This window comes from Silurus aristotelis (assembly GCF_946808225.1).
Source record: "Silurus aristotelis genome assembly, chromosome: 25".
Lineage (NCBI taxonomy): Eukaryota > Metazoa > Chordata > Actinopteri > Siluriformes > Siluridae > Silurus > Silurus aristotelis.
The window spans coordinates 15,585,046-15,606,481 of NC_139598.1; the positions used below are offsets into that span (position 1 = coordinate 15,585,046).

Here is a 21,436-nt window from a genome sequence, read left to right on the forward strand (position 1 = left end):
GCTGCACCTGTAATCATGAACACCGTCTGTTGCTCATCCAGGGATTCTTATATGAATTTTTATTATACTACCCTTTTCCTTTTCCTTAAGAATACACTTTGTCCTGCTTTTTAAGTTTCTTTCCCATTATGACAGAGGTTTTTTCCTTGCCTTTGATGCTCATCAGGCTTGTTCACCAAATTGTGTTTCAAGACCACATCCACATGTTCTCCAAAAACAGGAATCGGAGGCCATGTCCACACTTACTATGTTTTCTTTTAAAAGGTTTCCTTGTGAAGGTTTTGGGCTCATGATTATTATAATAGATATCAATCAGCGTTTGACTCGTTAATATTAGTCTATTAATAGGATGATGATAATAGGAACATTATAGCCGTAATAATCCTCGACCAATATTTTACCTAGTTACTTTTTCAAATCCGAAAACGACGACCCGTTTTTAGCCGTTGCCGCGGCGATTTCGAAGAGCCGCAAAGTCAATAAACTCATGCGCAGTACAGGGACGTGAGCGTTTTCAGATTTCTAAATGTATTCGTAGACATAACCTGAGGCTACTGTGGACTCTGGTTTCCATGAAAAATATCACTTCAGTGTCCTGGTCCTTTACTAGTACATGTCTACCTCAGAATTGTTTGGTTTTTCTGCTCAATGCAGTTGCAAAGAGTGGCTGAGCTTATTCTGTATTCTTATTATAATATAAGGAATATTGTGTTTTTCTTTTTTCCTGAGTTCCCATACCGAACGTTTATACAGTGTGTTCCGGCTGTAGTGCATCCGCTCACAATCGTGTCTTTCTCTGCAGTGGCGAGGGAAGCCATGTCTCAGGTCAGAGTAACGGTCGGGACCCCCAGGCTCTGGCCAAAGCGGTGCAGATTCACCATGATACCCTGAGGACCATGTACTTCGCCTAAGAGCCTCACCTCACCTCACACCAAGGTCGATCGCGCACCACAAGCCTCGTCAGCTTCTCGCGCTCGAGCCAGTACACACTACAAATCCGACGCACCTCAACAGAACTTGATCCAGCATCATGCCCTCATCTGGCAGGCCTGAGCCTCGTTTACCATGTTTATTCTTTTTTTGTTGTTGTTTTTTAAAGTGTATTGTTGTTTACTACCTTTACACAGTATACGTATGTTCGTATGCAATACCGAGGAGAAGCAAAGGCACAATCCACCTGAAGATCTGACTGCCACTACGTACGACGCTTCGTCTCGTATCAGTGTCGGAGGGAAAACGAGCGTCGACGCCTTTTTGTGTTGTTTTAATTCTTGCTCTACGGACACTTTTATGTTTTTTTTTAATTTTTTTGTCTTTTTTTAATTTCGAGCAGCCTTGAATGAAAAATTTTAGCACTTAGAGTTAGCTTTTAGACACCGTGAGCTAAGCGGTTTCTCTCTTTGTCTCTCTCTCTCTCTCTCTCTCTCTCTCTCTCTCTCTCTCTCTCTTTCTCTCTGTCCTTTGGACCGTAGCAAACCGTGGATGCTGGAGACGCATCGCTGTGCTAAGCGCTCTCGAGTGTAGCCGATCGTATGTAGACATGCCTACGTAGTCAGGGGCGGCACTAGCATTACTATAGATAGTGCGTTTTTTATGGAACTCCAAAGGGGTCATATGATGTTTTTTTTTTCTTCCCTGAATCATTCAGGCATCTTAAGCTCCACTCCATGCCACATGGCATAAGGCTGAAGTGGTAGCTCTTGAGTTAAAAAGCAGCAGTTCAACCTGACATGAATGTACACAATTTCCAATATCGTTTAGCCCAACCCAAAAAAAAGTCTGTTTGCTTCTCCAGTTTTGCACTGATGCTCTGAGGCTAATGGAGCTAAAAAATAAGGAAAGCTAGTAGCCTCCGGATTAGCATTGGGCAAACTGCGTGTTAGACTGGTACAAAGTGAAGTTATATTCTGGGTTAAAAAGGAAATTGTGGACATTTCTTTTGGACGTGATTTGGGGGTACAGTCCCCCCCTGTGTCCAAATGGGTTTCTGCTTGGTTTTCCAGTTTCCAAAAACAATAGAAAATAGGTTAATTGGATATTTTATGTCTCTGTGATCGACTGAGTTAACATCCAGGGTGTATTCCTGCCTCGAACCAGCATTCCCAGGATAGAGTCCTTGATCCACAGAACCAGGCTTAAGATGAATGGATGTTTCTAGCAATGTTGGTTTTCTACTAACGTTCTAGCAATGTTCGTATTTTAGTCAAAATCTTGGTATTACCCAAAAAAAATTTAATAATTCAAAATTAACACATGACCTCTTTGGACATCCATATTTTTTTTTTAATAAGTTCCTTCTATGTGTGAGACACACAAACCAGCATTCTGAACTAGCCAAATGTGATGCCAACCATTCAAGGAGGCTCTTATCTTTTCAGAAACGTGCATCTGTTCCAGACAGACTCGTCTGTATGTGAGGAAACTGACCGTGCAAGCATTCTGGCACTCTGTAGATAAATAACAGAGAGGCGAGATCACTCTCTCACACACACACACACACACACACACACACACACACACAAACAAACAAATCTTTCTTCCTTTTCCACAAGAGCCTTCCAGCATCTCTATAACTGGTCTGTACACAAAAGCAATACAAGATCTTTCACAGCCGTCGTTAGAGCTCTCTGCTCACACTGCACATTCCACAATCTGAGAAGGACATGACAAACTTCCCCTCCTGCTTTCGCTTATTCTCGCACTAACTCAAAGGACACATGAACATGTTCTTTTTTTTTTTTGCTTTATTTTTTTTTTTTTTGTGTAATACCCACCATGTAGCTACCCACCTCCTTCTCCTACGTCAAAACATGAAAGCTCTGCCATAGGCCGGGTCATGCACAACCCACCAGTCTCAAAGCCCAAGTCGCATCCTCCTCCCATGGAGCAGCCACGATACACTTGCATGCACACACACACACACACACACACACGTATATCTGCCTGGATTTCTGCCAGATGTGTACCATGTACACAGGAATTGATGAAACGTTTTGCGTTTTTTTTTTTTTTTTTTTTTTCTTCTTTCCATTCTTTCTTTACCCATCCATGTTATTGTGGTTTCATGTATTGCATGTTTAAATTGTGACCGGATCCTCAGTAACCACGTTCCCTCCGTTTCTATGCCGTAAATTGTTCTTATTAATTGTAACTGCACTTGTCACCCCTCGGTTCCCACCAAAGGGGTCACTGTAAGGGGGGGTGGGGTGAGGGGTGTCTTCACTTTTACTTATTTTAGCCTCAAAAAGCACCTCAAATCGAAATGGTATCGCCTCACAAACGGTCCATTGAAATTCGAAAGGGATCTCGGTTGTACAGGTTTACGTCTTGCAATGAGTATTATGTTTCAGCCAATATCAACTCGAAATGTATTTATAACTTGATACGGCCTCCGGTGGCCAGAATTGTGAGAGCTCCGATCTGATCCGATCCGATCCAGCAGTTTTATATCATGATGCAGTAGTCAAATCACAAGTCAAAGGAACCTCAAGTGTAGAGAGGGGAGGAACAAGCCCCTCAGACCCAAAGAGAAGGAACTGAAGATTGAACTTGGACTCAAAATAGCCTCACTGTAAAAGCAATACAAAGCCACTGCAAAAGAACAGCCCTTATCTTAGCACTTCCCAGTAGGCTGATTCGGAAGTACATGTGAACGAAGTTATTTTGGCTCTGTATGTAATAATGTTTGGGACGGTTATTTTTTTAATACTGAAATAAAAGTTGTTTTTTATGAAGTGTGGCATCATGTGAATTTCAGCCAATCACTGACCTTTCAGCAGGAGCTCACAAAGCCCCTGTTGGTAATTTACATGAAATAGAACACAAATCTGTGTGTCCTTTATTCAGTGCCCAGTTGAACTGTGTTAACCAGATCCAGGACCTGCTGGAGAGATTAAATTTCAAGAGTTGGCTTGGGAACGTCTGGGGATCTCCTGGGAGGAGGCTGAAATCTGTAGCTGGGCTGATTTTCTCAACAGTCTGAGGTGAGGTGAGGTGAGGTGATTCGGGGCAGTAGTAGCTTCGTGGTTAAGGCATTGGGCTGTTGGTCAGAAAGGTGTGAATTGCATTGTATCAATTGTCGGTCATTGGTTTAAAGTATCAGCCATATCTAACCAATTTTGAAAGATTATAATGAGACTGCATCGTACATTACTATGGTCAATGGGAGACTAAATCTGGTTTAGGTTGTTCAAAAACATTCGTTTTGGGAATATCTGGGGATTTCCACTAATATCTGTGGTGCGGCACAGAGGTCTCAGGAGATCTCAATTTGACAATCTTGTTTAGAGATTTGCCAGACAGAATTAAGCTAAATGCGGTGGTATCAGGTACCTCTTCTTGGATGGAGACCCCAGTGAAGACCCAGGATCTGTTAGGAAGATTGTATTTCAGAATTTGGCATGGGGATCTCACAGACTCTCATAGATTTGAAGACCGTGGATTGGGAAAGAGAAGACTGGAAGACCTTCTCAGCTCGCCACTATGATTTTATCAGAGGAAAAGGAAAGAAAGAAAATACATTACTATTCTAGAAGATTGCTCTGGGTACTTTCTTGTACTGAGATGAAGAAAAAAAATACAATATGAACAACTGAAGAGGAGTGAGAAATTTTAATTACTCTGACGTAGATTTCTTTCATTTTGCTGCCCAAACCTCCTCCTCATAACCGCCCTCATCCGCTCTTGACCAATCAGTGTTTTCATCTCAAGGGTTCCAATGTCAAATGTCAATTCATTGGTCATCATAGATTGCTGGTCTCTCTATATTTATCTAGTCAGAGCCATTGAGCCAAGTCAAGTCAAGAAGCTTTTATTGTTATTTCAACTATATAAAGCTGAGGCAGTACCCAAAGATATGGGACAACGTTTTTTAAGAACCCTGGTGCTACATAAAACAGCATAAAACTAGATAACAACACAAAGCTAAAAACTAAAGTAAGTGTCCTCGCCACATAAAGTGCAGACAGACAAAACAAGACGGTGTAGGACAGATACACAAAACACAAAATAGTGGCGACCAGTAAACCTACTGTATAATATGTTGAGAACTGTTTACAAGAGTGTATTTGTAAACATAAACACAATGATGTGCAAAAACAACAAGAGCAGCAATGGAGAGCTACAGAACAGCATGTAAAGTGTATAATATGATTAAATATAAATATAATATGGTGGTGGAATGGATTGAGATGAGTAATAAGTGTGTGTTGAGTTCAGGTTGTACAGTTCAGTAACACACAGTTGAGTGTGTGTGTGTGTGTGTGTATGTGTGTGTGTGTGTTTGTACAGTTCAGTTCTGTGTCTGGAACCTGATAACTTGAGAGAAAAAACTGTTGCACAGTCTGTGTGTGAGGCCCGAATGCTTCAAAAACTTTCCTGACTGTAGTAGATTGTGGGGTGTGTGTGAGGGGTGTGTGTGAGGGGTGTGTGAGGTCGTCCACAATGCTGTTTGCTTTAGGCAGCGTGTGGTGTTAATGTCCATGATAGAGGGAAGATGTCTTCTCGGCTGTCCTTACAATCCTTTGTAGGGTCTTGCGATCCGAGATGGTGCAGTTCCCAAACCAGGCAGTGATGCAGCTGCTCAGGATGCTCTTAATGGTCCATCTGTAGAACATGGTTAGGATTGTGGGAAGAAGATGATAAGTTTTTCTCAAACTTTTCAGTAAGTAGAGGTGCTGCTGGGCTTTCTTCTTGATGGAGCTCGTGTTGAGTAACCAGGTAAAATCTCCGCCAGCTGTACTCCAAGGAATTTGGTTCTCTTGAGGATCTCAATGGATGATCCATCAATGATCAGTGGAGAACGGCCTCTCTTTGCTCTCCTGAAGTCAACAATCATCTCTGGTTTTGCCAACAATCAGAGACTGGTTGTTGGCTCCACACCAGGCTGTTAACTGTTTCACCTCCTCTCTATATTCTGACTAGTCATTCTTGCTGATGAGACCCACCACGGTGTTGTCATCGGCGAAGTTGATGATGTGATTCGAGTGCATTTTACACAGTTGTGAGTCAGCAGAGTGAACAGCAGTGGGCTGAGCACATAGCCCTGAGGGGCCCCAGTGCTCAGTGTGGTGGTGCTAGAGATGCTGAGGTCTCCCAGTCAGTTGCAGAGGGAAGTGTTCAAGCCAAGTAGGCTCAGCTTCTCGATCAGCCGCTGAGGGATGATTGTGTTGAATGCTGACCTGAAGTCTATGAACAGCATTCCTATGTATGTGTCATTATTGTCTAGTTGGGTGAGATCCAAATAGAGGGTTAAAGAAAGCAAAAGGGTCAAAGGAAAAAAAGCATCATAAAAACAAGTACCTCTCATGGGAAAGTGACCACAAGGAAGACCCAGGACCTTTTAGGGAGATCGTATCTCAAAATTGGCTTGGGGATCTCACAGACTTTCATAGAAGTCTGTGGATTGGGAAAGCTCAAACTTCTCAGCTTGCTGCCTCCATGATCTCATCAGAGGCAAAAAAGGAAAGAAAATATGAACGTGTTCTGTATTGATTAGTATGGTTTCACTAATTTGAAAGGTTTCTGGAAGAAGAAAAAAGCCAAAAAGTGTCTTTGTATCAGGTAGTTCTCACTGGATGGAGAGACCAAGAAAGACCCAGGACCTTTCTGGGAGATCGTATCTCAAAACCGGCTTGTGGATCTCATAGAGTCTCATTAGATGACTATGGATTAGAACAGATCCACCTTCTCAACTTATTCTGGAGGATTGTCTTCATGTCTTTCTTTTACTTGAAAAAAAAAAATATGTATCATATGAACAATTAAAAGGGGAGAAAGAAAGTTCAATTCCTCTGACGTAGGTTTCTTTTCACTTTGCTGCCCAAACCCCCTCCTCATAACCGCCCTCATCCGCTCTCGCCCTATCAGCGCTCTCCTCTCAGTGGTTCCAATGTCGTCACACGATTACCGATCGGTTTTAGAAGCTATCTGATTCGCCGACTTTAGGGGGCCGTCGTCAAATCAGCGCTCAGCTGTCAAACGTCGCTGCGTCGGTCGTCATAGATCTCCGCTCTCTCCATATTTAGCCAGTCAGAGCCCCCGAGGAGGTGAGGCGAGCGTCTGCTTGTTCAACCGCGACCAAAAAGAAAAACGGATTCGGGACGTGATTTTGACAGCGTTTGAGGATGAGATAAAGTGTCAGGGGGGTGAAAAAAGAAAGAAAGAAACCCTTCCGAATCATTTAAAGAGCTGGTTTTTTCCGCTTTTTTTTGGATGAGAATTTCGGCTAAGCGAGGAAGCTAGCTAAGTTAGCATGGCACCGAGCTAGCTAAACTTTTAGCCTACTTCGCGAGCGCGAGACACGAACGAACGAATAAAATAAAGAAATAAACGCACTAATAAATAAGTAAAATGTTTGGCTGTAATTCTCCTTATAGCTAGTTGAGACGAATTTCCGGACGCCAACGAGATACCGTGTCGGTACAGTAAGCTAGGTCTGTCGGTCTGTCAGCGGTGAGGACTGACCCCTGAGTCCGGGTTTGAGTCGCTGTGAGACGGTAGAGCCCCTGAAGCCCGGGGCGGTCCCCTTTTCCCAGTCTCGTTCTCTCTCTTTCTGAACGCACGAAACACCACCGCATTTCTAGACGGAAATATTGACCAAACGGCACATTTGCCTTGTGCCTGGGAATTTCTTTGGATTTCTTTCTCGCAAAGCCGGACTTTTCTTCTTCTGTGAGCCGGGGAAGGAACCGGACAGAGAGCCTCATGAATGGAAATCGGAACTTCAGGTAAAAAATATCAATGAGAGTCTCAGATGTCTAAAGGTGTCATAGTATGTTTATTTTCTCAATTGTTTTTTTTCTGATAGTTGGAAAGAAACTATTCTCGATGCCATATTTAGTGTGTATCTGTAGTATATTTTGAGGTACTTAATTAGATCTCTGGAGTAAATCTAAAACCCTCCAGAAGGTATAATACAGTAGAATGTGGAGTTAAAATACTTTCGGGTATATTTTTCATGACATTTTTATAGTTGATCACTTCTGGGAAAAGTATAAAACTTTTTCATTACTCATCTTGTACTAATTGTGTGTTTGTCCAATCAGAATCGTTGTCAGCATAAGTCCCGCCCCCGATAGCAACTCTCGCTCTTACAGTAGCACTAAAGCAGCGATCCTATGAATCGTTTGGTACGAAAGAACAAAAACGTTTAGAGTTTTTGTTTCAATTTCGTTTGTCAGTTTGGCGAACGTTTCAATAGCAGTTTCTTTTCTGTTCATTCATAAATTAAGCTTGGTCTAATTCTGCATTATGGTGAGTTTTGCTTTCATTATATAATGCAATGAAATCATACATTATTAATGTCATATGTACGTTATTGCCCATGACAGTATACACAGGCCAAAAAAAGCAAGTTTTAGTCTTCTGATGTCCATGTAAAGCTACTTCTAATGTCTTCTAATTCAATGTCAATCAATCAAGCTTTATTTGTATAGTGCCTTACAGCAACCAAAAGGAGCACAAGGCACTTTCCAGTAAAAACAACACAATCAATACAAATATAAGAAATATAAAAATGTACAAATATAAGAACACAAAATATAAGTAAAATAGCAGTGAAGCAGGGCTACGTGTTAAAAGCTTGTATGAATAAAAAAAGTTTTCAACTGTGATTTAAAAACACTCAGCACAGTGATGGATCGGATGTGAGCTGGGAGTGCGTTCCACAGCTTTGGTCCCTGGACCAATGTCACTACATTGTTTTTGTTTGTGTGGTGGTGTAGTTTTTGTAAGTGTAAGTTTAGCGATACTCGGCTCGAAAACAATACATACAGGGCTCGTTTAAGGCCAGTTGCTAAAAACATATTTGTGTGTATTTTTTACGCTTTTATTTTGGTTTTAAAAAGTCTTCAAAATTCTTATTTTACTTTGTAAAACCTGTGGAAACCATGAAAAGGTTTGGGGAATGCTGCATTAAAGCACTAAGCATGGTACTTATCTCTATCTATGGGTGTATTCTTGTTTACTATCCACGCTATTCCCTTTTCTTACTGTCTCTTGGGTGCGGAAAATGGCTAAATCTGTTTCAAGTATTTTAAATGGACAGTCAGCCAAGCCATGGTGATGTGAGCTTTCAGAGACCTTTTCTATTTAATATGCTTGATTTAGTTTCTACACACCTGGCAGGACTTCCTGTTAGGCATCCACCACTCAAATCCTTTCAGTAATGACTCTGCTGTTCTCCATCTACCTGGGCTAAGATTTCCCCCACAAAAAACTTGGGATCTTGTTGTTTTTACGATCTTGTGAAGGTGGTGTTAAGAGATCACGTGCAGTCGGGGGAATAAAATGGACTGGTATGATCCCTTAGCTAGTTTTAGCAATGTTTTACTTTTTATATATATATACAGTGAGGAAAATAAGTATTTGAACACCCTGCTATTTTGCAAGTTCTCCCACTTAAAAATTATGGAGGGGTCTGAAATTGTCATCGTAGGTGCATGTCCACTGTGAGAGACATAATCTAAAAAAAAAAATCCAGAAATCACAATATATGATTTTTAAACTATTTATTTGTATGATACAGCTGCAAATAAGTATTTGAACACCTGTCTATCAGCTAGAATTCTGACCCTCAAAGACCTGTTGGTCTGCCTTTAAAATGTCCACCTCCACTACATTTATTATCCTAAATTAGATGCACCTGTTTGAGGTCGTTAGCTGCATAAAGACACCTGTCCACCCCATACAATCAGTAAGAATCCAACTACTAACATGGCCAAGACCAAAGAGCTGTCCAAAGACACTAGAGACAAAATTGTACACCTCCACAAGGCTGGAAAGGGCTACGGGGAAATTGCCAAGCAGCTTGGTGAAAAAAGGTCCACTGTTGGAGCAATCATTAGAAAATGGAAGAAGCTAAACATGACTGTCAATCTCCCTCAGACTGGGGCTCCATGCAAGATCTCACCTCGTGGGGTCTCAATGATCCTAAGGAAGGTGAGAAATCAGCCCAGAACTACACGGGAGGAGCTGGTCAATGACCTGAAAAGAGCTGGGACCACCGTTTCCAAGGTTACAGTTGGTAATACACTAAGACGTCATGGTTTGAAATCATGCATGGCACGGAAGGTTCCCCTGCTTAAACCAGCACATGTCAAGGCACGTCTTAAGTTTGCCAATGACCATTTGGATGATCCAGAGGAGTCATGGGAGAAAGTCATGTGGTCAGATGAGACCAAAATAGAACTTTTGGGTCATAATTCCACTAAACGTGTTTGGAGGAAGAAGAATGATGAGTACCATCCCAAGAACACCATCCCTACTGTGAAGCATGGGGGTGGTAGCATCATGCTTTGGGGGTGTTTTTCTGCACATGGGACAGGGCAACTGCACTGTATTAAGGAGAGGATGACCGGGGCCATGTATTGCGAGATTTTGGGGAACAACCTCCCCCCAAAACCTAACTAAAAAACTAACTAAAAAACTAACCCTAACCCTAACCTTCCCTCAGTTAGCATTGAAGATGGGTCGAGGCTGGGTCTTCCAACATGACAATGACCTGAAGCACACAGCCAGGATAACCAAGGAGTGGCTCTGTAAGAAGCATATCAAGGTTCTGGCGTGGCCTAGCCAGTCTCCAGACCTAAACCCAATAGAGAATCTTTGGAGGAAGCTCAAACTCCGTGTTTCTCAGTGACAGGCCAGAAACCTGACTGATCTGGAGAAGATCTATGTGGAGGAGTGGGCCAAAATCCCTCCTGCAGTGTGTGCAAACCTGGTGAAAAACTACAGGAAACATTTGACCTCTGTAATTGCAAACAAAGGCTCCTGTACCAAATATTAACATTGACTTTCTCAGGTGTTCAAATACTTATTTGCAGCTGTATCATACAAATAAATAGTTAAAAAATCATACATTGTTATTGCTGGATTTTTTTTTTTAGATTATGTCTCTCACAGTGGACATGCACCTACAATGACAATTTCAGACCCCTCCATGATTTCTAAGTGGGAAAACTTGCAAAATAGCAGGGTGTTCAAATACTTATTTTCCTCACTGTATATATATATATATATATATATATATATATATATATATATATATATATATATATATATTTGTACACCACCACACACAATTTCCAGGTTCAGGTTCTGATTTATGTCGCTGTTACCATCAGAGAAGTACAGGCGCTATCCTGTAACGGTGTGGTAGAGCCGGAACGAGGGTTAACGTGTCAGTTCTCTGGCCTCCGTAATCACCTGGTAGTCCATGTTTCAACTCTGGTCATTAGGGTCATCGTAGCAGAACCCTCAAAACTGGATTAAGTTATTCTGCAATGGAGCACACTTTCATCTAATTATACTTCCCATCAGCATCATGTTATAAAGGTCATTCATTCGTCTTCTGTAACCGCTTTATCCTGCTTTAAGGTCAGGGTGAATCCAGACGTGGTTAAAAAGTGTGTTGTGGTGTTCTTTAAATATCCAAACGCTCAAAACTAAACACTGGAATGTGCATTTATTGGGGAAATATAGCAGTTACCGTAATTCACATCGGATCGCATCATTTGTCATCGATTGTTTTTCCAAGACCCCAAGTGTTACGAGTTTGCTAGATGAAAATATTTTTGGGGGGGTTTTCGAGGTGCTTGTTGGGAGGATTATTAGCACAGGGGTGTAAATCGCATATCCTACCTGCTCTCATGGTGGACATGTGGGTCTGTCCTGGCAGTTGTTGGAAAAACCCACAGCAATGCGAACATGACTAATTTTCAACAGAAATCAATGAGGTGGGGGAGGAGGGGAATTCCAATCAAATCTCCTTAAAGAACATTGTCATCTTGAAGAGAATGTCATTCTGTAGATAAGTTCTGGACATTTGAGTCATACTCGGTTAACACCCCTTTCCGACTAACCTGTATAGTCTGAATGAAGTAATGCTGCAATCCCGAGTTAATTCATCTGCTGTATCTACAAGACATCTCAGCAGTATCTCACACAAAAGGGCAAAATTCACCTTAATGCCAACACCGAATGCTCTTATCTTCATTAACCTTCAGTCTGGTGCGTGCGAGTGATCCTACACCTGACCTCTGAACTATTAAGTCTTACATCACGGTTACATCCTGCCCACGAATGAAAGAAACGCACAGCCTACACATGATTTCTGCTCGATTAGCATCCGTCTGTGGGCTACACGATGATAAACGCCAGAACATCATCTTTATTCTTGAAATGCTTCTTATCAGGCTTACTATTTTGCAACAAGGTCATATGAGAACTCCAACCTCTAAGTAGAAGATACTAACAGGAAACCGCTTGACTCAGCATTCAGAAAGCGATAGTTAGTAATGACTAGAAAAGAAAATGACATGAAATGAGCTGTGAGAGCTGGAGTGTAACGAAGAAAAGCACCCCCGTATCGCTCTTATTTTTACGTAGAGATGAACCAAGAGTTACGCACAAACGTTTTGGGTAATGTTGGGAAACTGTTAGAATGGAGCAAACCGAGCTCCATGGACAAAAAGTCATTAAATACACAGTATAGACACATATTGGGACACCTGACTTTTCCAGCTGTATGTGGTTCTTCTCCAGACTGTAACCACAAAGTTGCAGGCGCACAGTTGCATAGGACGTCTTTGGATGCAGGAGCATATGAAAATATGGTTTACATGGTTTGGAGTGGAAGATCCTGCTATAGAGCTCTGACCACAACCCCTTTTAATCCCCATACAAATGTTATGGTCAGGTGTCCACTTTTGCTGTTGCGTTTTGCGCTTGAATGAGCACAAACCTCCACAAAATCTTCCCAGAATTATCTGGATAAATGTATTTCCTCCAAACATTCCATGTTTCTTCAAGAGAGCTCATCAAAGCACATCTGATGAAACCTGTAGGACAGTAGGATTGTGAAAATGCACAATAGTCACAACTCCTATCCACACTCGCACTGCGGTACTGGTGGCTCACTGTACGTTGGGCGTGGCGTGATTAACGGTGCGTAAGGTGCCAGGTGTTTCCCGTCACTCAGCGTAAAAGACAAAAGAGGGGGGACGTCCTGGAGTTAGCGTTTAAGGATGTCCCGGTGGTGTGTGTGTGTGTGTTTTAACGGCCTTTTCTGCATCTCCAAGCTCACACAGTCTCTGTCCCATGCAGCTGGTTTGTGTTCACAACCACGTCTCGAGAAGTGCGCGTGTGTGTGTGTGTGTGTGTGTGTGTGTGTGTGTGTGTGTGTGTGTGTGTCTCCCTCTCAGGTGACCCTCTTGCCGTTTCTTTCAGTGTGTTCATCCATTTTTCTCTCTCCGCTTTGCTTTTTCCATTCCATAAGCAGGCACTCCAGCTCTGAAGGTTTCTTGCACAATGTTCTCTCCACATTTACCTCTATGGCTGTCCTCAGTCTAACACTGGACGTGCCTATCTCACGCAAAGCTTGGGGCCCTCTGGAGTCGGCTGTTGGCCTGGGAAACGTTTCAGACTCTGTGGCAAACAGATCGTACCGTGTGTGTGTTTGTCTGAGGGGGGAAAAGTATATGTGTGTGTGTGAGAGTGAGAGTGAGGGGCCTCTCTGTAGAGGTAACATGGAGTCAGTGGACAGTTTAGAGAGGCGCTTTGTGCTCAGGAGACCGACACTAAGAGGAAAAGAGCCTGAAGGCTGACATTAGCACAAGTTTGTTGATTTTAGGTGATCGAGGTATTTTATTATTTTTTTTTTCTTCCTCTTTTTACTCTTTATTTCTCTTCATTTCACCATCACCAGCCTTTCTGCACCCCCCCCCCCATAACCACCAGCAGTATACATTTTATTCTCTTTCTTTCTATCTCCCTACTATAGCATTATGATACGTCTGTAACAGAGAGTCTCATTCACCATCCCAGGCCCAGAATGGAAGTCATTCATATGGTCAAATTCAGGGACACACAGCACTTTTTTTCTTAGTCCGTCTGACGTGCCAAATGTCGTAGAACCAAACCCTCGGCTTATTCCTGCCTCACGTTACCATGTTTATCATGCCAGTCAGACCGAATTCAAACAAAAATTTGCATTAGCTTAACCATGCAAGCTCTGCACGCGCGACCCGATTGGAAGCACGAGCACGGTTTTTCCAGCTGTAAATTCTTATACGTTATTTGGTAATATAATATGTATATTTGGTAATCTTATACGTTAGATTGTAACGTAACGCATGTTATAGTTTTTATTCAAAATCAATATTTCAGATGTTAAATATGGTCTTAAAAGCCTTTTAGACAAATCTGCATATCTGAGTCTGGAAAAGTCACTTAATATACTTTTGTTTTAACGATTCATTTTATCACGTTGAAAAATGTCACGGATCTGTTTTAACGACAACAGAAGTACATGACTATTAACTAGACAACTTTTTTGTGTGTGGGCTTCAGTTTGTTTGCTGAACGTCATTACAGGTATTAAAAACGGTGTTGAAATTACGTCATGGTTCTTTTATTATTTGTTTATTTCTTTTTTGATATGCGGGACTTGATATGGGGATCTTTTTCTCCTCGTTTCTCATGACCTTGATACACGAGGCTACGTTTTTGTGGAAGATCTGATGACGTCATTCTCCCACCACTCTTTGTGTGCAGGTGTGTGTGTGTGTGTATGTGTGAATGAAAATGAGGTGGTGGTGAGTAGGTGAGCGTAGGAGAACAAGCTTCACCTCAGGACTAGAGGCAGCGGAGTGGGGTGGTTCATGTGCGGGGGTGTGTGTGTGTGTGTGTGTGTGTATGTGCGCATGTGTGTGTGTTTCTGAGAGTTGATCAGATGACTCACGAGCAGAGATTTTTTTTTACGTGGTCGGCGAGTGGAAGATAAAAAGGAAAATAGCAACCTCCGCAATCCCCCCTCCTCCCCCTGGGTTGTTTCTCGTCACAGTGTCAAAGCAGAATGCCGTTTGATAAATCACAGTTTATTCAAATTCATTTTGGTCAAATACTGCTTTAGACACACACACACACACACACACACACACACACACACACACACACACACACACACACACACACACACACACACACATACATATAGGGATCGATGGATGGATGGATAGATAGATAAAGAACTTGTATAAAGTGCATCCGGAAAGCCTTATTCAAAGATGGATTACATTTATTATTTTACTAAAAATTCTGCAAATACCCCGTAATGACGCGATGGTTCATCTTCCAACAGGACAATGACCCTAAGCACACAGCATATATATAACAAAGCAGACCCAGATGTTCCCCAGACACAGATCTCGATCTAACACTGAGAAACAGGGAGAAAGAAAGATGAGAAATGCTGTGGTATGAGTGGAATAACACTCCAAACCACGCGCTTGTACAAAACGCATGCGTAGCGCATTGTTTGCATTGTTTAATGCAGGTTGTATACTTGACCCACAAGAACTGGTAAAAACATCCATGTATACGTATGATGTCCACACTAGAGAGATTTAACACCCGAATTATCAATTGAAATATGATGCATGTCCATACAGAAGTTTAATCACCAGTCCAGCAGGAAAGTGCAAATGTAATTTATTAATCGATTGTGAATTTGGTTTAAATGAATAGAATAGCATTTATTTGTCACATATAAAGTGAGCAATACATTTTTTTGTTCGTTAGCTATTAGCGACACAAAATATGCTTGACCTTGGAAGCCTGGAGGTTGATCTGATCATGAGAAAATGAAAAACCATCATGGTTGGATGATTATTGCAATGTATTCGGGATATCAGCAAGTCAATATGTGGTGAGCATTCTGTTCTGCGTTTGCCTATGAATTGTGTGTGTGTGGGCTGTTAAAGCACACCGATCAGTTTCTTCACAGTTGTTTAGGATCTTTTTAACGGGATCGTCAGCATGACCCGTGTCCGCTCGAGACGACCTGCTGTCAGTGATGTAGCTCTCAAGTTCTGAATTTGGATTTCGGGTCTGATGACAAGAATAATGACATGCAATATCTGTCTTGGTTTAAATGAACATTTGAATCCACACTGAATGCTTTGTAAATGTGTTCGAGTTTATTCGATGCATAATAAAAAAAATACCCTACAGGTTGATGAAATCGGAAAAGATTTTTCCATAAAAAGTCTTTCTGTTCACTGATACCACACGCCTGTGATAGTTATATAAATGTATTCAGGGAATATACAAAAATCTGACCGATCAGATGGTTTGCATAGTTTTTAAATAACAGCACAATTAACTCCAGCTGGAATGTGAAAGATAAGTTGATAGTAATGCACCCCTGCTACCAGGGCGCATTTTTGGAAAACTATGAAAAAGTATGGAATTTGATTTGAGTGATTTCCAGGTCTGAATTAGTATTTATTATTTGTGTTTCCATACTATTGCCCTACACAGTTTATCGTTTCACAAAAGTTGCCCATCCACCCGGAAACGTCCGAAAAACGCTTACCGTGCATGAGCAAAGTTTAAGACGCATCATTTCCGCCTGCTGTTTATTTTCTTTCCGGCTTTTCTGAACTTCCGGTTACAAATTCATCCACTTTGGAGAGGGTTTTGAAAAAAAGCGGAGGGAAAAATATGCATTTTTCAAAAGGAAACAGTTTTTTTCTGGAGTTAGGAGCAGACTCTCAGCACTGTTAAAAGTTTGTCGCTAGATCAGATCAGATGCACAACCCTAATTGGTTGGTATGTTGTGAGGCAGCAGTTTCCATGAAAGTACAGCGCCCCACATGGAAAACAGAGATTCTGAGACATTGAGACATATAGTCTCTCATTCTTTTTTTTTTTTCCAATCATTAATAGGTGTGTTTTATTTAGTATTTGAATAAACTATATGGAAAACCCCAAATATATCATTCCTCCCCCCCCCACCTCAGTTCAAGACTTGAGTAGAAGCTTTGGGGACTTCAGACTTGTTTAGGTCATGGGGTTGAAATTACTCATTTTTTGAGAAAGTTATTTGACTGCACCACCGACTCAAACACAAAGTGTGAACATGTTCATTTAATCATTCTGTGGTTATGACCACATGGGCAGAAACACTATATGGAAAAATGTTTGTGGATACCTGAGCATAAGATTTGTATTTATGTTTTGTATATATTTTAGTGGTGGTTTACTGGTTAAGGCTCTGGATAACTGCTCATAAGGTCGGCGGTTCAAGTTCCAGCGTTGCTAAACTTCCAGTTGGCCCCTTGATCAAGGCGCCTAACCCTATCTTCTCCAAGGGTGCCATATCACGGCTGCTTTGACCCCACCTTCTTAACAAACTGGGATATGCGATACCACTGCATTTCCTTGGCCCTGTACATGTACTCTGCACAGTGACTATAAAGTTAAATCGAATCTAATTGACCTTTTGAGCGTCCAATACCACATTTTATCCCTATAAGAACCTCCACTCTTCTGGGAAGATGTTTCAGTTGATTTTATGTAGATTTGTGCTTATTCAGTTTCAAGGGTTTTAGTAAAGTTAGGTACTGATGTAAGTGAGGTGAGGAGGCCTGGGGTGCAGTCAGTGTGGACATTCATTTTGGAGGTGTTTGATAGGGTCGATATCTGAGCTCTGTGGCAGGAGATTAAACACTCCAACCTGTGTAGATCATTGGGCATTGTCATGGTGGAATGGGTTTGGGTCTCCTTGTTTAAATGAAAGATGTTCTAAAGATGTTCTATACAATTGTGTGCCTTTTGGGGAAACAGTTTTGGGGAGGAACCACTTATGGCTGGAAAAAAGCCAGGTGCCCTTTTTATTCTTGATATTTGCACAAAAGAAAACAATAGAAAGAACATGCTCAGTTTCATCACAAGAATGGTGGATTTTGTGTATTCAGAAAGTATTTAGAGCCTCATCAATTGTTATAGAAGTGTGTCTGCAAGAGTGAAAGGGAAGGTTTATAGGACTGTGGTGAGACCTGAGATGTTGTATGGTTTAGAGACAGTGGCATTGAGTAAAAGACAGGAGGTTGAGCTGGAGGTAGCAGAGCTGAAGATGTTTAGGTGTTCATTTGGAGTGATGAGGATGGACAGAATTAGAAATGAGTTTATTAGAGGGACAGTGCATGTAGGACGTTTTGGAGACAAGGCGAGGGAGGCGAGATTGAGATGGTTTGGACATGTGCAGAGGAGGGACATGGAGTATATCAGTAGGAGAATGCTGAGGATGGAGCAACCAAAAAGAATGAAAAGAGGAAGGTCAAGGAGGAGGTTAATGGATGTGGTGAGGGAAGACATGCAGTTAGTTGGGTTGAAAGAGGCAGATGTAGAGGACGGGGGGTATGACCAAACTCCGTTATATCATACAGAGAGATGCAGTGATGAATGAGGGAACCTGCAGAAGATGCACCAAGCTTGTAACTCCCAAGAAAGCATTCAGCTGTATTCAGTATTTATTTTCAATAAACACACAAAGCGTGTAGAATCATTGTGCCTTTTTTTTTTTTTTTTTTTTATGTTTTTTTGTTCCATCCAAGAGATCGTTTGTTTTCTGTTTGAATGGTAAAGTTGTGATTAACGATCCCCGACAACCATCAGGCCCTCGCTAGTCACTTTCTCGCTGTCTCTTTCTTTCTGTCTCTTTCTCTGTATTTCTCTCACTTTTTCTCTGCCTCTGTTTCTTGCTGTCTCTCGGACACTTTTTTTTTTTTTTGGTCTTTCTGACTTACTCTGTCTCTCTTCCTCCGCCTCTCTCTCTTTCACTCTTTCTGTTTCTGTTTTTCTCTCTCTTTACAAATAAAACAATAAACAAACAAAAGCAACAGCTTGTCCTTTTAACGAGAAACACCAAAGCGTATGCAGGACAGACCCCTCTGTCCTCAAGCCTTTTTTTTTTCCTGTACTGAAAAACGTTACAAATCACAGTTACCATTAAAAAGCTTGTTACAATCGAAACTTGTACCGTAAGCAAAAATCAAACGTGCCACGTCAGTGGTCGTACGTCTTACTTCATTGAACACACCGTTTAATTTCTGCCACACAGCCCCCCCGTGTACCATGTTTTATTATACAAAACGAAACTATCGTATAATAGAACGAGCGGATTAACATGAGCTGCTCCTGCCGTAAATACGAACAGGCTGCACACTTTCTAAACAATCAGATTCCAGCATTCAGCCATGGTAGTATATGGTAGTATTTTTAATATAGTGGGAGTATATTTTAATAAATAAAGTATATTATTTAGCTGTTTTTATTTCCCCCCTCCCTCCCATACTGTACAGCTGAAACAGATCCACATGCCTGGCGCATACTTCACGCCAAAGTTGCTCAGCAGCGGCTTTTTGATTCTTGGTTATTTTGGATGTGACTCTGATCTCCTGAGAAAGAGAGAGAGATCCAAAATGGGCCTCTGAAATAGGGGGTTATGAGTCAGGAATGAATCACACACACACACACACACACACACACACACGGTCTGACTTTATTTTGTCATGTCTCCGGAGAAATGTTTCTACACCCTCTTTTCCTGGTTTACAGTCGAACGCTACTAGGGACAGTTTTTGTTTACCATAATGACGTGTCAAAGGTGTGACATCACTTTTTCTTCCCTTCCACCTTTTCTGATATCGGTGAGGGTTTCTCCGTATTCTTCTGCCGCGGAAATTAGAGAATCAACCACATTCATCATCGCTTAGTAAGAGGCACGTAAAACAGTATGACGCCTTGAGGGTGTTATTTAAAACCCTACAAAAGGGGATTCGAGAGACTGAGACGTCCCACGTGTGTGGGCAGGGTACACGTGGCTGGCACCTTGTTCTGTAAATGTTGCGAGTCGCCGCGTTTTTTCAGACCACAGTGTTCTTTCCTTTTTCCCTCACAGCGAGATACTATCCTTATTTAACTGTTTTTTTTTTTTTTTTTCCTCCACACGCCCGCGGAGTTCAGAGAAGCTTTTGATGATTCGAAAGAGCTGCCGTCGACATGTTGTGGGTAATTTAGCGTCATGAAACCATTAGCAGCTGTCCCGGAGCTGGCTCAGTCTGCAGCAGTACATCCAGTTATGCACTTTTTTTCCTCAGCAATATTAATTCTGAGAACTGAATTTCGAGTAACTGCTGCATAAAAGTGCCACTTGTAGAAAATAACAAACAGACGCTCACAACAAACCTTAAGGCGTTTATGCAAACTCGGGTTCAACTGTAAAGCTTGAGATCGGCATAAGTGGACACCTGATCATGTGATTTATTTATTTATTTATTTTACATCTCATTTCACATTTCCCATTTTCTGTAATAATAACCTCTACATTCAAAAAGTAAAGCACATTTGTTCTATACTTCCACAAAGTGGCACAATTGCTTTACATATTCAAGCCACTTAGTCAAGAATATAATAAACACATTGTTTTGAAGGCATAGGGAGAAAGTAATCATTTAAAATGATTATAATATTACTTATTTAAATTTCATGAGCAGGTATTTGACCCTCTCTTTCTTTCTTTCTTTCTTTTTTTTTTTTTCCCCTCTCCCCACATTGCGTCTCTCTCTGCAGGAGTCGTTGGGGCCCAGTCCCTATTCTCCATGCCCCGGAGACCTGGCTATGGCACCATGGGGAAGCCCATCAAGCTGCTGGCCAACTGCTTCCAGGTGGAGATCCCCAAGATGGATGTCTACCTCTACGAGGTGGACATTAAACCCGAGAAGTGCCCACGCCGAGTCAACAGGTACAGGTTTTTAAATAGCAGTACAGTTTTTTTTATAAACGAGACTATTTCAGGACCGGCTACAGAAGCCACAAAGGTTCATAGATTTAAAAAACAAAACAAAAAAACAAAAAAATGACACTTTTATACATTGAAGATTTTGAATGCTTTTTTTTGAGACTCTGTAAACCTTTTTTTTTTATTTTTTTATTTTTTATTTTTTTATATAAATCCTCTCATAATACAGTTTTTATTTATTTATTTTTTGTGTCTATAGAGAAGTGGTGGACTCCATGGTGCAGCACTTTAAGGTGACCATCTTTGGGGATCGCCGTCCAGTCTATGATGGAAAGAGGAGCCTGTACACAGCAAACCCACTTCCTGTGGCCCCTGCAGGGGTAAGATGATGTGTGACCCACAAGTTTATTTCTCTTCGATTTCATCTCATATCTTAATCTTATTATTACGGTGATTTATTTAAGGCTGACAAAAATGGCCAAAGGAAATACCGCATCGATAATTGAGCTCGCGCCTGAATAAGAATTTTTGTATTGGATTGTTTTTTTTTTTTGTTTTTTTTTCAACAAGAAAAAAATGTAAAGAATGTTGTTTTGGTGTATATCTACTAGATCACCGCAGCATTCTTACAAGTTCGTTTTGAGTGACAGGCCACACCCTTTTGACTAGTGACTGACAAAACCACTTTTCATTCCATCCAGCATTATTCATGCGTTACATTGATGCGTTACATGAACCCAGCATGAGCGGATTTGTTCAAGGGGAAATCACTCGTGCCCTCCCCGACAAGCAGCTACTATAATCATGTAAATGTTACAATTAAAGTGTTAAACTCAGTGTTTTTTCTTTTCT

General features: G+C 41.4%; 2 protein-coding genes across 3 annotated transcripts in view; both read left to right on the plus strand.

Annotated features, from left to right (window-relative positions):
• Positions 1–3,734, plus strand: part of ago1 (argonaute RISC component 1) — a 28,265-nt gene extending 24,531 nt beyond the window's left edge. Inside the window, exon 19 of the mRNA XM_083529460.1 lies at positions 803–3,734. Within this exon, the coding sequence (XP_083385586.1) occupies positions 803–911 (109 nt within the window). The 3' untranslated portion in view covers positions 912–3,734. The remainder of the gene's footprint in view (positions 1–802) is intronic.
• A 3,235-nt stretch (positions 3,735–6,969) lies between these two features.
• Positions 6,970–21,436, plus strand: part of ago3a (argonaute RISC catalytic component 3a) — a 38,563-nt gene continuing 24,096 nt past the window's right edge. For both annotated transcript variants that reach the window (XM_083529458.1, XM_083529459.1), the window contains exons 1-3: positions 6,970–7,727; positions 20,416–20,587; positions 20,844–20,964. In XM_083529458.1, the coding sequence (XP_083385584.1) occupies positions 7,709–7,727; positions 20,416–20,587; positions 20,844–20,964 (312 nt within the window). In that variant the 5' untranslated portion in view covers positions 6,970–7,708. The remainder of the gene's footprint in view (positions 7,728–20,415; positions 20,588–20,843; positions 20,965–21,436) is intronic.